This window comes from Rhinolophus sinicus, linkage group LG06 (genome assembly GCF_036562045.2).
Source record: "Rhinolophus sinicus isolate RSC01 linkage group LG06, ASM3656204v1, whole genome shotgun sequence".
Lineage (NCBI taxonomy): Eukaryota > Metazoa > Chordata > Mammalia > Chiroptera > Rhinolophidae > Rhinolophus > Rhinolophus sinicus.
Window position 1 is genome coordinate 61,360,372 of NC_133756.1, and position 15,825 is coordinate 61,376,196.

General features: G+C 37.3%; 1 protein-coding gene across 3 annotated transcripts in view; it reads right to left on the reverse strand.

Moving 5' to 3' along the window:
* KDM1B (lysine demethylase 1B) overlaps positions 1-15,825 on the reverse strand; it is a 48,295-nt gene that overhangs the window by 31,536 nt on the left and 934 nt on the right. For all 3 annotated transcript variants that reach the window (XM_019734270.2, XM_019734271.2, XM_019734273.2), the window contains 5 exons: positions 12,743-12,842; positions 11,764-11,891; positions 10,640-10,729; positions 9,974-10,085; positions 7,556-7,672 (listed from right to left, as the gene is read on the reverse strand). In XM_019734270.2, coding sequence (XP_019589829.2) covers positions 7,556-7,672; positions 9,974-10,085; positions 10,640-10,729; positions 11,764-11,891; positions 12,743-12,829 — 534 coding nt within the window. In that variant the 5' untranslated portion in view covers positions 12,830-12,842. The remainder of the gene's footprint in view (positions 1-7,555; positions 7,673-9,973; positions 10,086-10,639; positions 10,730-11,763; positions 11,892-12,742; positions 12,843-15,825) is intronic.

Genomic DNA, 15,825 nt, shown 5'->3' on the forward strand with positions numbered 1-15,825 from the left:
TGAGTGAAAAGAGCAAGCTGCAGAAGAATACAAAGAATATGATACAATTCATAACCAGTACAAAGCTGCAAAACTTCACGTTGTTTAGGGTTGTTGTTTAGGGTTTCGTAAACATTATCCCTCCCTCTGCTTTTTGTTAACTCTGTAACAAAAGCAGCATGAATAATAAATACAAAATTCAGAATATGTTTGCCCTTGCAGGGGAGGGGGAGGAAGATAAGGGGTGCACAGGGTGACAGGCATTGGGAACACTGTTTCTAAAAGTGGGTGCTGGGTACACGAGTGTTTGCTTTAATGCTTTATTCCTTACACACAAATTATAAATCCTATTTTGTGTCTAAGAATTATCTCATATTAAAACAATTGTATATATCTCTTTGACACAGAAATTTCATTTCTAGGAATTGAGCCTATAAATATACTGAAAAAGGGCATAGATATAAAGCTATTCACTGCAGCACTGTCCCTAATGGTGAACATTTAAAAGTCACCTAAATGCTCTCCATCACGCAAAATTTATCATGAAACATCCATTCAGTGGACTATTTATTATACAGTCTTTAAAGAGAAAGAAATCTTTAGGTCCTGAGATGGAAGCATTTTTAAGATAAATGACAAAAGCAAGCTCCAAAAACAGTGTGTGTAGTTTGCTACCATTCTTCTTAATGTTTTTTTTACAAATAAACCTTTCCAGACTTTGTCCCTGACAGAATACCAAACTGAAAACCAAAGGGACTCTGGATCAATAAACACCATTTAAATAAGTATTTCAAAAGTTCACACTATAAATGGTAATCAATTCAGACTAAAGCAGCAGGGTCTCAAAGGAGGATTTCTGGGTGAGTGTGGGGAGAGATGTAAAACGTGACACAACACGTAGAACCTGGAATTTTAGAAGACCATGAAGCCTTCAACTTTCTGATGGTTGGGAGGAAAGGCAATTAAGTTTTCAAAAGCTTAAGGAATCTGACACCTCTGAGTACTCTTGGAAAAAAGTTCTTGGTGTTAAAATACACCCAACCATCTGATGAATCAAAATAAAGAACTTGGGACAGAAGGAACTGTGGTAAAAGAAATTGTGGGGAGCAGTAAACCTACGTAAATACAGAAGCAAGGGTAAGCAATGAGGGACTATGGTTACAGAAAACAAATGACACATTTACTCCGACAGAGTTAATTAAACTAAAACACGAAACAACAAAACACTAACAAAAAATTGGGAGAGAGGAAAAGGAGATGGACTGACATGTGATGTAATTTACTTTTTCCACTTTCATAGCAGGGTGTCAATTAATACCTAAAATTGAAACAGGCAATTAAAAAAAAAGTGATTCCAACCTCTTAATAGTCTCATCATATATTTTCCTAACGTTTTAGGGAGTTTTTCAAAACTACTATTTCTGGAGATGAAGAAATAATTACCTTATATCCAGCAATTTCTTATTTCACTTTGGCTTCTTTTTCTGATTTTAAATTTTGTTGTATTAAACTCAATCATGTTACATAAAACCAGCATGTATAGTATTGTTCCTTAATATGAAGTTATTTATCAGCCAGGCCTTCTCCTTCTCCTGTATACATGCAGGAATATTACTGAATGAATCTCACTGAATGGTGGTTATTTCATGATGACGACTACATGAATTTTTTTTTTCTGCCATCTTTGTTCTTTTCTATTAGGTTGGTGCAAAAGTAATTACGGTTTTTGCCATTACTTTTAACCTTTTAAACCGCAATTACTTTTGCACCGACCTAATATATTTCTTGAATTTTTCGGTGACGAACATATATCATTTGTCTAAAAATGAACCCATTCTAAAGAACCTGAGACTTTTCAAAAACTACTCACACTGAAATTTGAAAATGACAACTACCACCCAAAGAAAAATCAAGAAAACAAAAAAGGAACATGGATAATTTGAACAATTAGTAGAGAAGAAGTCAAGTTGTACTCCACTGTCAGCAGGTAAGAGAGAGAAGAGGTTATGGATAACTCCAAATGATAGTTAAACAAAAGCTAGTCAAAGCACAGCACAAAATGACTTTTAATGTAAACTTTTTCTGTGAAATCACATCTAATATTTAGTAACATGTCATCCAGGTATTTAGTAGCAAATCATCCATGATATCTTTTAATTGTTTAGAACAACTGTTTAGGAACTTGGCAGAAACAGCTTGAGTGAAAACGGCCCAATATTTTTGAGTGCTCTTGGCTGAACTCTCCTTTAAATATTATAATGAAATGCCACTGAGGCCAGGACCCAGGCCTGTCTGTGGTGCTTGCAGAGCGGGCTCTGGCCATGCTTCTACAAGTATGAAGCTGGCCCATGTGCTAGTTAGCTTTAGGAAGAAACATTCAGAACTTGTACATAGACAGTTTGACATTGGCTGTGCCAGTTTCTAGGAGATAGACTTGTATGATCATGAAATTGTAAGCCCTCCACCTGCCCCGGTGCTACCCCAGCTCCCTATCCCACACCCTGGTCATTGCTGGACACGTGCTGCCCATGTGCTGCCCCAGTTCTGCTTGAATACTTCCACTGCCAGGGAACTATCTGGGAAAGTTCACATGCCAAGCCGAAACTCTCTGCAGTTCTCTCTCATCATGTCCAGCAGGGACAGCCAGAAGAAAAGCAGTCATTTTAAAATCCCTTCATAGTGATCATCTCTAGGACATGGCAGGTCAATGTGAGAGTTGATCCAGATCTCAACTCCAAGGAGGACATGGCCTTGACCAGGCCCCTCCAGGACAGAACTGATGGTGCAGGCGTGGCCTAGGAGGCTTCCGGCGCAGCGGGAACCCACAGCCCCACTTCAGCCTGCGTAAATCTGGAGAACGCAGCCCGATGGTTGGTTCTGGAATAGATAACCTCTGCCAGATGACCTGGCAGTGTGCCTACTTCCCTGGTCCTCTTCCGACAGCCAGCACCCTCTACACAGCCACCACTTCGCGGGCTCAGCCTGATTCATCTAAGGTGAACAGCCATTCTACCACCTGCTCAGAGGGACAGGACATAAATACAGCCAGTCCAAGCCTTTCCTTGCATGGTGCAATTTCCAGGGAACCAAATTTGCTCAGGTAGTACGGGTTTAACGTGAGGGACTGAGATGGAACCCCACAGGCTGTCCCCCAACCCTAGTTCTCCCCATCAGTCAGGGGCTCTGGCTCCTTTCTGAGCGCTGTGGATATTGACCCAAAAAGAACAGACACAGAAGCTGCTTTCATTTCCCTGGCCCTCTGCCCCTGGCACCACATCATTCTGTGCGTGGTGACACACCATAGGGACTGGACAGCTTCTCACCTTTCATTCAGAAGCCAGAAAAAGAAAGGAAAGCCCCAAATCTTGCCAGTTACTGGTGAAAGCAGCGGGGGTGTTGAATTTTCCCAGTACTTAGTTGCCAACATGATATTTATGATTAATTTATTTGATACGCACATCTATTTTCCTACTTTATTTATACCCCCAAAGTGTATTTATGTGTGAACCAGAGTTTGGTTTTCTACATTAAAGCAGAGTTTGTATCAAAAAACAAAACAAAAAAAAGGTGCCTACCAGAAATATGGAATCAGATGCATAAAAAAAAAGTTCTAGTATAATAAATATTTAAGAGTAGTTACCTATTAGCGTGGCAAGGAGGAAATAGTTAAGCAGGACTTTCATTTTTATTTGTATATTATATGTGTATGTATACACTTACATATGTACATACTTACATATGTAAGTATATACATATATATACGTACACATATATATACATATACATGTCCAATTTACTTTTTTAAACCCTGAAATTATATTCACATAATTATGTAAAATTTAAAACACTGAAAAATATAATTCCTAAATATTCATACTTTTCCTCACTGTTACACTTAGCAAAATCTTACAAATATATTTACGATAATTATGAGTTGCTTTAATAATATATATACCTTAAATACCAGGTTTTAAAAACTTGATCACAAACTTCATAAAACTTTTCAATCATTCTTTAAAGGTCAGTATTTGCACTAAGAAAGTATGTCGCTAAGTAGCCATCAACCTGGCTAAACCATTCTCCCTGCCCTCATGATTCCCTGAGATCACCACACACACACACACACACACACACACACACACACACACACACACACACACACACACACACCTTGCTGGACCAAGCTGATTCCAGTGGCTTTTCCATCCAAACAACAGATCCTGGCTCATGCTGTGGACTTTCCTAAAGTCTTTCAAAGGTTCACAAATCCCAAACAAGTAGCATCTGGACTTAGCATGCGCTGTATCTCTTGCTGAGCAGCCCCAAGCCCGACCACTACTAGTGGCAGCTGGCCTCAGCTGGCAGCTTGACCTCTCCCAGGTACCTTCAAGCACAGCACGGATGGAAGACATCTGCAGACTGCTTTGTGGCTCATACCAAGTGGCCCTGGGCAGGGCACAGCCTACAGCTGAACTTGGCCTGTGGGGAGGTCCCTCCCAGGAGGCCACCGCGCCAGCAAGCCAGGTGGCCTGCTTCAGACTGCGCCAGTACCACCAGGCCACCTCTATAGGTGACACACCCAAAAGGCACAGTGGGCAGGCACCAGAGCCCTGCTCAAGTGAATCCTACTCCATAGGGTCAGCCCCTGCACAGCAGCAACTTCACCGTAGTCACAGCCAGTCCTCACAGCCCCAGGGTAAATCCCTCCCACTGACATGCAAACAGCAACTGAGGCTCAACTACAACAGGAGGGCACACACACCCACACAGGGGACACACCTGAAGCACCTAGCTCAGGTGACCAAGGAGACTGTGTCACTGGGCCCCACAGCACACCTACTACATAAGGCTACTCGACTAAGAAAGGGGAACTGAGCAGTTCTATCTAATACATAGAAACAAACACAAGGAGGCAACCAAAATAGGAAGACAAACATGTCCCAAATGAAAGAACTAAACAAAGCTGCAGAAAAAAAAACTAAACAGAATGGAGATAAGCAATCGACTAGATGCAGAGTTCCAAACATTGGTTATAAGGATGCTCAGTGATCTCAGGAAGAACTTCAACAAAGAGATAGAAAACATAAAAATGAAGATAGAAAACATAAAAAGGAACCGTCAGAAAAAAAGAACACAGTACGGAAATGAAGAATACATTAGGGACATTAGGAGGAATCAATAGTATATTATATGAAGCAGAGGATCAAATTAGCAATTTAGAAGATAAGGTAGCAGAAAACACCCAATCAGAACAGCAAAAAGAAAAAGAATGCAAAAAAATGAGGACAGTTCAAGGGACCTCTGGGACAATATCAAGTGTACCAACATTCACATCATAGGGGTACCAGAAGAGAGAAAGGAATTGAAAACTATTTGAAGAAATAATGACAGAAAATTTCCCTAACCTAGCAAAGGAAATAGACATACAAGCCCAGGAAGCGCAGAGAGTCCCAAACAGGATCAGCCCAAAAAGGCCCACATCAAGACATAATTAAAATGCCAAAGCTTAAAGACAAAGAGACAATCTTAAAAGCAGCAAGAGGAAAGCAGTTAGTCACCTACAAGGGAGCTCCCATAAGACTTTCAGCTGATTTCTCAACAGAAACTTTGCAGGCCAGAAGGGATTGGCACAAAATATTCAAAGTGATGAAAACCAACGATCTACAACCAAGATTACTCTACCCAACAAGGCTATCATTTAGAATCGAAGGACAGATAAAGAACTTCCCAGACACACAGACACACAAAAAAACGCTAAAGGAGTTCAAAACCACCAAACCATTATTATAAGAAATGTTAAAGGAACCTCTTTAAGAAGAAAAGAATCAAAAATATGAATAAAATGGCAATAGCTACATAACTATCAATAATTACTTTGAATGTAAATGGAGTAAATTCTCCAAACAAAAACCACAGGATGGCTGAGTGGATAAGAAAACAAGACCCTTACATATGCTGCCTACAAGAGACTCACTTCAGATTGAAAGACACACACAGATGGAAAGTAAAGATATTTAAAAAATATTTCATGAAAATGGAAACAAACAAAAAAAGCTGAGATAGCAATACTTATACCAGATAAAATAAGCTTTAAAACAAAGGCTATAACAAGAGACAAAGAAGGACCCAGTTATCTTACTTCTGGGTATTTATCTGAGAAAACCCAAAATGCTACTTTGAAGGAGTATGTGCATCCATATGTTCACTGCAGCATTATTCACAATAGCCAAGATATGGAGGAGCCTGGGTGTTCATCAATGGATGAATGAATAAAGAGGAGGTGATACATATACACAATGGAATATTATTCAGCCATAAAAGGAATGAAATCTTGCCATCAGCAACAACATGGATGGAGCTATAGGGTATTGTGCTGAGTGGAGTAAGTCAGAAGAAAACAAATGCCATATGATTTCATTTATATGTGGAATCTAAAGGACAAAATAAATGAACTAACAAACAGAAACAAACTCATAGATACAGGTAGCATTGTGATGGTTGCCAGATAGCAGGGAAGTTGGGGGGATGGGTAAAAGGTGAAGGGATTAAGAAGTACAAATTGCTAGTTACAAAATAGTCATGGGGATGTATGTGATAGCTATGTATGGTGTCAGATGGGTTCTAGGTTTATTGGGGTGATCACTATTTAAGTTATATGGGTGTCTAATCACTGTGTTGTACACCTGAAATATAATACTGTATGTCAACTGTAACAGAAAAAAAAAAAATTTAAAAATTCTTTAAAAAAGTAAATATTTTGCCAGTGATGACTGCATATCGTTGTGAATATACCACAAATCACTGAACTGTATACTTTAAAGGGGTAAATTTTATGGTATGTGAATTGTATCTCAAATTTAAAAACAGAAAGTATTTTATTTCTGCGATGACAATGATTCCTAACATTCTTTAATGTATTGAAGGAACTAGGGACATTTGTGTAGATTAATGCTTTAACACATTAAAAGCAATTACATATTTTAAACTAAGAAATTGGCAAATATCAAAACAGGCACATTATACCAACTATGACAGATTCCTAATTGCCCAAACATATCCAGTCATCCCTTCTTCCTCACTAAAAGGATCCTGGTTTTGTTTGACATTGCAACATCTTCAATTATAAAATATATTCTTCCTTTGTCTCTAGTGTTCTTCAGAGTACCTGTATGATCCTGCTCTAGCCAATGAGATATAAATAGAAATCTACCGTTAGATCTTCTCTCTTTTTCCCCATGAAAGAGGGAGAGACTCAGCTGGCACACCCCTCTTGCCCTTTGATGTGATGGCTGTTGGTGCAGCAACCATCTTATAGGGCTGAATCATTTTTTGACGGAACTAGAAACTACAAGGAGACTTGGGCAACTCACTCATACTGGACAGCCCATTTCCAAACTGCTCATAATGAGAAAAATAAAATCCTTAATTGGTTAAGCCATTGCAGTTATGGTTCTGTTATATGTGGGCCAATATAATCCTGATACAATGACCAATAAATGAAAAATACACACCATTACTATTTACTGAAAACTGAATTAACCTATCAATTAATTCCAAAGGAAAACAGAGATCATACCTTAGCAGCACTATTTGGTTTCATACCACAGAGGAAGGTCTTTGCTATCTGTGGAGTCAGCTGGATTTCCTTGGAAAGCTTCCTCCATTTTCTACACTCGGGTTTTGTACACTGAACCTAGATGGAAAGCAACACATCAAGGTCAATGAGTTGGCGAATCTTGAGACTGCATTTCTCTTCTCTACCACTCACTGTGCCATATTCTCCACATGATTTGACCAATCTTTTAGTATTTTTAAGTACTTTTTCTCTCCCCCTTGCATGACCACCATTAACATAATCCACTTTTAGCCCATTAGGGCAATTTCTGATTCAATACTAGCTCAGGCACCAGGAAAGTGTAAAGGGGATCTGACTACTGTCAGAAAGGCTTTCCAGATCTAACCTAAGGAAATAATCAAAATTAAATTTAGTTACAGTTAGTCACAAAGTAAGCCACTAAACGCAATGTGGCATCCTGGACAGGATCCTGGAACAGTTAAAAGGCACTAGTGAAAAAACTGATGAAATCCAAATAAAATCTGTAATGTAGTTATTAGTACTGTACCAATGTTAATTTCTTAGTTTGACAAACATCATGGTGTGTTAGATAATAACATTAGGAGATACTGGGTAAAGTATATATGGGAACCCTCTGTATTATCTTTGCAATTTTTCTGTAAATTTAAAATTATTCCAAAATAGAAAGTTTATTTTTTTTAAAGTGTGCACATACCCATATGTAAAAGAATGAAGTTGGATCCCTACTTCAAACATATCCAAAAATTAACTCAAAATGGATTAAACACTTTAATGTAAGAGCTAAAATAATAAAATCTTGTAAGAAAACATAGGAGTCAGTCACCATGACCTCATATTTGGCAATGGATTCTTAGACATGACACCAAAAGCACAAGCAACAAAAGTGGATAAATTGAACTTCATTAAAATTTAAAAACTTTCTTTCATAGAAGGACACTATCAAAAAAGTGAAAGGAAAAACCTATAGGAGAAAATATTTGCAAATCATGTATCTAATAAAGGTTTAATGTCAAAAATATATTTAAAAAACTCTTACAACTCAACAACAAAAGGTAAAAATCCAAAAATGGGCAAAGCCTTGAAGAAGACAGACAAAATGGCCAACAAGCACATGAAAAGCCCCATTAGTCATCAGGGAAATGCAAATCAAAACCACAATGAGATAACACATCACATCCACTAGGATAGCTAGAATAAAAAAAAAAGGAAAAAAAGAATTGGTGAGGATATGGAGAAATTTAAACCCTTATGCATTGCTGGTGGGAATGAAAGATGGTGCAGCAGTTAGCTTAGCTAAAGAAAATAGCTTTACTTTTACTCAAAAAGTAAAATATAGAACATAACCCAACAATTTTATTTGTGGATATATATTGAAAACAGGTGTTCAAATAAATATTTGTATTCAAATATTCATAGCAGCACTATCTGTAATAACTAAAAGGTGGAAGCCACCCAACTATCCATCAACAGATGAATGGATAAATTAAATGTGGCAAATCCAAACAGTGGAATATCATTCACCCGTGAAAAGGAAAAAAGAATATATGCCACAACATGGATGAACTTCAAAAACATTATGCTAAGTGAAAGAAGACAGTCATTAAAGGTCATATACTGCATGATTCCTTTATATAAAATATCCAAAACAGGTAAATCCATAAAGACAGAAGGCAGGTTAGTGGTTGCCAGGGACTAGGGGGAAGAAGGAATGAAAGGTGACTGCTTAGTGGGCACAGATTTACTCTGTGAATGATGACAACACTTTGGAATTAGAGGTAGTGGTTGCACAACACTGTAAATGTACTAAACGCCATTGAATTGTACACCTTAAAATAGTAAATTTATATTACGTGAATTTCACTTCAATTAAAAAAATGCTTTAAGTGTGCAAGAAAAGCTTGAATCTACCTATGATATTAAAAAACTAGCAAATCACTTACTAAATGATGGTATATTTAACTAATACATGCAATCATTAGAATTTATATTCAAAGAGTGACTAAGTAGAAAAATAATATAAAGTTAAATTAATAAAAAAACTAAGTTACCAAAAAATTATATGCGAAGTATAATTTTAAACCTAATTAGAATATGTAAAAAAGCATGAAATTGTGTTTAAATTTACACATTAAAAATAGGAACAAAAGAAAAGATGAGAAAGACATGTACCAAGCTTAGCAATGACTATCAGTAGCTGGGGGTGAGTCTTTAGTTTCTTCTTTATATTATGTTGAATTATCTAAGTTTCTTAGAAAAATAAAAAATGTGATTTGCTTTAATAGACATAGAATAAATGTAATAAAAGAAAAATTTCCTAAAAATTGGTATTATCATCCATTCCTCTTGCTTTTAGCTCCCCAAACACTTTGCAGAACAGTAAAGCATTATCCTTTTTACCCAGTAGGGGAGCTGCTGGTCTGCCATGAAAGCTTTGGGACTAGGTTCAGTTTTTCCATTGCTAGTCCATATTTTTTTCCAGGTAGTATATTTGTCATATCCATCCTTATGGCTGAAAAGGAATAAAAATAAATATATCAAGCTATAAGTCACTCAGGTTTTCAAAACAGGAGGCATGTTAGCAAATCGCATGGAAGGGTCTTAACTAGCCATATTATAAGGAGGGAGAAGTTATTATGGCACCCATAAAACAGGCTGTCAGGAAGGGTGCATTCCTATTAGTTTTAATATCTAAAACTGTTAGGAAGGGGGAGCTACCTGTCCAGTTCCCTCTAGTTGTCAGCATCTTCCCCCAAATCTTGGCATCCATCCCCTCTGCACTGTCACAGAACAACAAAGCAGCTCCTAGATTTCTCAGAACTTGCAGACTAGAGACTGTCTCATAGCAGATGTTTTTTGAGCCCTGAGTGCGTGCACATACAAGCATGCACACACGCAAACTACAGCATCAAAGTTGTGGCACAGTTGCAGCTGGCACAGGCATGGCTGCAGCAGTGGAATAATTCAGTGAGTCTGAGAGCTCAATCTTAACCATCTGACTCCCTCCGCTGCCCCAACTCCGCGCCCTCCACCACCACGGAAACCTCCAACAATTAGCAAACAAACCTTCTGTAGTAATGGTCAAAGCATTCATTACAAAAATGCTCCCCACAGGAGAGGTGATACCATCGGGAGGTGTAGCCATTCTTGGCACACCTGAAAAAAGTAAAACATGTAGTTTTGGTAGTGAATAACAATTTTTTCTCACTTTTTAAAGAAACATGTATCAAGTACCTCCTATGAGCCCATTTTGCATTGTCTCCACTTAGAATCCTAACTAGGAGCTAATAATGGGGAAAGTGGGATGGTGACTGATAGGTGGTAACACACGGTAAGGACGCAGGGACTTAGACCAGAGCACCTAACCCAGCTGGCTGCACACCAGAAGGGCTTGGGACTTAGGAGTTGTATCAAGTCTCCCTGGAGCCACGATAGGGCTTTAAGACCTGAAACAAGGGACGTCACTGTGCTTGCTGCGAGCTGCACATGTGTAAAGGAGGAAGTGTGGTCTCTAGTAATAATATCTGGTGCAATACTGAATACTGAATGAATCTGGCCAGCTGGAATCTGGCAAATATAACTTGTCAAACAGTCAGTAATGTAGTAAAAGAATGAAATCTAATGCTACGATGAACACTGACACCACCATTTGTGATTTAAAAATGGGATTTGTGTTTCAGGTTTTACTGAATCTTAAGCCTTCATGGAAGATTTTTCTCTGAAGTAAAAAACATGCTTGCATCACCCCAATAAAATGGCAAGAGTACAGTCAGCCTCATGGTTTCAATGAGACCTGTTTATGTCTACTGGAAGAGGAGGTATGTTATATGAAGGAGAAAAGAAGCCAGGGAATGTAAACACCTGCTTGTCTACAGGGAGCTCCAAGGTTCTCTCTACTGTGTTCCCATCCCTGACCCTGTCCGTCCCTCAACCCCCAGGAGAGGGATAGCTCTGGTCAGTGGGATCTGAGAATACCGATGGGCCCCTGGGCAGAGCTCATACGATTATATCTAATGGGGAGTGTATAGGAGGGTATGCCGGGTACAGAGTGTACAGGCAATGTCTCTATTATTAGATGACTTACAGTATCTATATCTATCTTAAGGAAAACGATCTTTGAGGATGATGTTCCCATAAGGAACGCTCTCACAAGCAGGAATGTGAGGCCAAGACATGCCATCTAAACAGACCTTTCAGAAGTACTTGCAAAGCACACGGGACACGTTGCTGTACAGCCAGCCTTTTCACATTTCCTGTACTTCTTCTCTGACCCACCGTCTTCATCTTCATCTGTCATCTCTGTTGCTTTTTTCTTTGCCTGAGGAAGAACCAGCTGAAGTTAAGATTTCACCAGAATGGCCAAGGGTGAATGTGGTGGAAGGTTTACTACTGAAATGACTTCAAAGTTAGGAAGAGTTCTAAACATGAAAATCAACAACATCCTGGCAGTAGGCTGGGGGCTGACAATACAGCAATTTCCTTGAAACTGTACTGTGCAAATAATTCACTAACTTGCTGGAAATTTAGAACCAGCACTTTAACGATAGGTCTCCAAGAACTAAAATGCATGTGAGCCTTTGTTAGGAAAACACTGTATCAGTCAAAATAAAAGACATTCTAAACTTAGAATTTTTTTTTTCTTTACTTAGAGCAGTTACATCCTCTTAGTATTGCACATAAAAAAAATAAAAATTAAAAGAAAAAAATTAGAACGATTCTAGAAAAAGAATTACATCATTCAGGATTTTCTTTAGAAAAAAAAAAAAAAAAACTTTACAAAAGAGATGGCAGCAATAACCTGTAAAGAACACCCACTCAACTACAAACTGAAGTCCAAATTCCTATGAATTTGAATTCCTATGAATTCCTGGGGCATGATCTGGCCCTACCTCACATCCTGGAGGCAACCACACAGCAGTAATTTTCTGAACACCCCATTTTGGTCCTCATTCTATGTCGTTAGCTTTGCAGTTCCCTCTGCCAGTATGCTTTTTTCTACATTCTATCTTTATCACCTTGTACTGTGATTGTCCTGGGGTGAATTTCTCCACTACACTGCAAGTTCCTTGAGGACTGGAATTACATCTTTTCATTTCTAATTCTTGAGTCCCAATCAGAATAATTCTGTGTGCTCAAAACAGGTGCTCTGAATGAACAAAGGAATAATACCTGCCTACCGGAACTCCTCAAAGGAAGGCTATCTGGAGAATGATCAAAAGGTGCTTTTTTCTTTGCCCTCCCCCGTGGGGTTGCCATTGTATCAGAAAATCTGCAAAAAGAAAAAGAAAATAATAATAATAATAATAATAATAATAATAATAATAATAAATAAACCATTAAATATTAGCATTTGCTAATACTTTCAACATTCTTGATAAAGTTAGGCTGTTTAGTAAGTAACAGTATATGCTCTGAAGTTAGACTGCCTGAGTATGAAGCCATTGCTTTCAAGTTAGTTAAACTCTCTAAGACCTCAGTGTTCTCATATATAAGATGGGCATAGCAAGAGTGTATTATAGCATCAGTGTGAAGATTAAGTAAAAACGTATTTAAAGCACTTGGGCTGGCATATTATAAGTACTCAATAAACGTTATCTACTAGTAGCATACACATTTAAAAACACAAAAATGAGAAAAACACCACACCAATGACCAATAAATTACACTACTGTCTCTAAAATTCAATAAGTAAAAACACCTAGTTTTTGTCTGTTTCTCTCCATCTTACTCTGTCTTCTTAGCAGTACCTGAATTTTAACCTCTTATTACACTATAAAAAGAAAACTCATTCATTCCTTCTCAGTAAAACCCAACAAATAAATCTCAGTCACACTATCTAGTCACTACTAAATAGAGGAATCTGGGTTAGTTAGTTATTGTATCTTCTCCTGGAAAAATTTTATGAGTTCTCAAACTAGCCTAATAACAGCATGGTTAAACAAACAGTAAGAACCAAAAGTCTACAAAAAAAATAATAATAATGCACAGGAATCATGAAAGGTTGAGTTATCAAATTAGTATTTTTTTCACTTAAGTTAGATAAGGAATAAAAATGCTTACTTAGCAGAATTACTCAATATACAAATTCTACAATTATCACACATGTCCTTCCTAAATCTACTGTATTTACCACACACATATATACTCATGCAAAATAGCATGAAAAATAAATAGGATGTACCTATGGATAAGGAATTTGAAAGTGGAAAAGTGTTATCATAAAATACAAATTCCACATACTGGCATACCTCAGAGATATTGAGGGTTCCATTTCAGACCACCATAATGAAGCAAGTATTGCAATAAAGTGAGTTGCAATTTATTTCTGGTGAGGGTCTTGCCTTCAATTGGCAAAAACAAAACAAAACAAAACAAACAAAAAAAAACACACCTGTGCAGTATAATAAAATGAAGCCCAACAAAACGAGGTATGCCTATATATAATATTAAATCTTGAAGAAAAATCTTTGAGGGGCTTCTAATTCTATTGTTTCCCATCTGTGAGTTCTACTAACACTCATAACAGCTTTTCTCATGGATTATTAACATCATGTGTGAAAACTTTCAGTCTGCCAGCTTCATCGACTTTGAGCAATCTTGATACCAATGTTATGGATGAGTTTCCTTTAACTCACTCTTCACTTTCTCTTATTTGTGAACACATAAACTCTATACATATTCGGAAATGCATTATAATTCTTTAAGCATTAAATAAGTTGCCATTTAGTTCTACAGCACTTTGGCTACTGCTGGATAAAACACTAATAATGTTAAATGTGCTACGGCCTCCCTATAATTGTTAAACCCAAAGGTTTTCTGGATCACATTTATATTTTCAAACCGCTGTCTAATTTAAAACTCTATATAAAACATATATCCCACATTATTCATAAAATGAACCACAAGTAAGGCATATGTAAAAATAGTATTTGTAAACGTACAATATATGCAAGTACTGCAGCAAAAATATTTGAGTCTAATGTGGGATTTAGGAACCTAAATATAATCAGCCTAGGTCCATGCAACATTTGACTATCACGTAGGAATGCAAGCATTCCCAAGAAAAAGCGTAATTTACAGAAATTTCATCAAACTGATTTAAGTCCAACCGTATACTAGAAAATATGTATGTAACTGCAATAATGATATAAATCAAATAATGGTTAAGAGGAAATGAAAACATTAGCTATAAAAACCATTATTAAATCTGTTGTCTGGGAAAAACATGATTGAAGATTTTAGGGTAGTACATTTTCACTTTTAATTATACAATTAAGTACTCTCATCCTTTTTTGACACTCGCTGTAATTTCTGTATTTCCTTGACACTTGCTGTAATTTCTGTATTTTCACTGTTGCTGAATTCTTGGGGCTTAAAATGGAGGGAAAAAACTTTAAGTTGGAAGGACTATAGGTTTTGTGTTTTTAAACATAATCTTAGGTATACTGATCAAAAGTGTCATTAAAACAAATTAGTATACTCAAGGTACTTTTCAACCTAGTTTTTCAAATTAATAACTTTATAAGCGTATTTCTTCCTAATTTAAAATTCTTATCTTTGGTTTTGTTTTAATGTCACAAAACAAAGAAAAAAGTGGCGTTGGGGGGTAAATATATAAATGGATATATCAATGCCTAGATTTCTATTTTAATAATTTCCAGAATTCTTTCTGAAGTAGCTTATTCAAAAAGATTTTAAAACACACACACACTATTCATAAAAATATAAATCAAAATTGACTCCAGGTTGGAATAAAAATTTATAGTAGCATCAGCATAATTTCTAAAAACAGGATAAACTACTAGAAACTTCTTCAAACGACAGAAACAGGAATTTCCCTCTGGGGCACTTAAAATAAGGTAGGACTAGCACCTTGTTGCACCCATACTAATCAAATTTTCCAAAATATAGATCCAGTTCAACTGCTTGAATGCTTTGTTGATTATTTTCCCTGCCTGGAAGACGATTAATTATTGATAGTCATTTTCTTATGTGCCTCCTGAAGAAACAAACCTTCCTTCTCACTCGCCTTTACTCCACTGAAATAGATTATTTTAACAACCATCCAAACAAAACGCAAAAGCCTTGAGTTGGTGTGTGGATGTGGCGTGATAGAGCCACCCAAACGGACTAGTCTTATGGAGTCCTGCACGCTCACCCAAGGGAAGCCTGGGCCTCTGTCTAGTTTACATATCACTGAACCCCAACTTTCTACAGCTGGGCCCGCCACTTCCTTCCTGTTTCACCTGCCA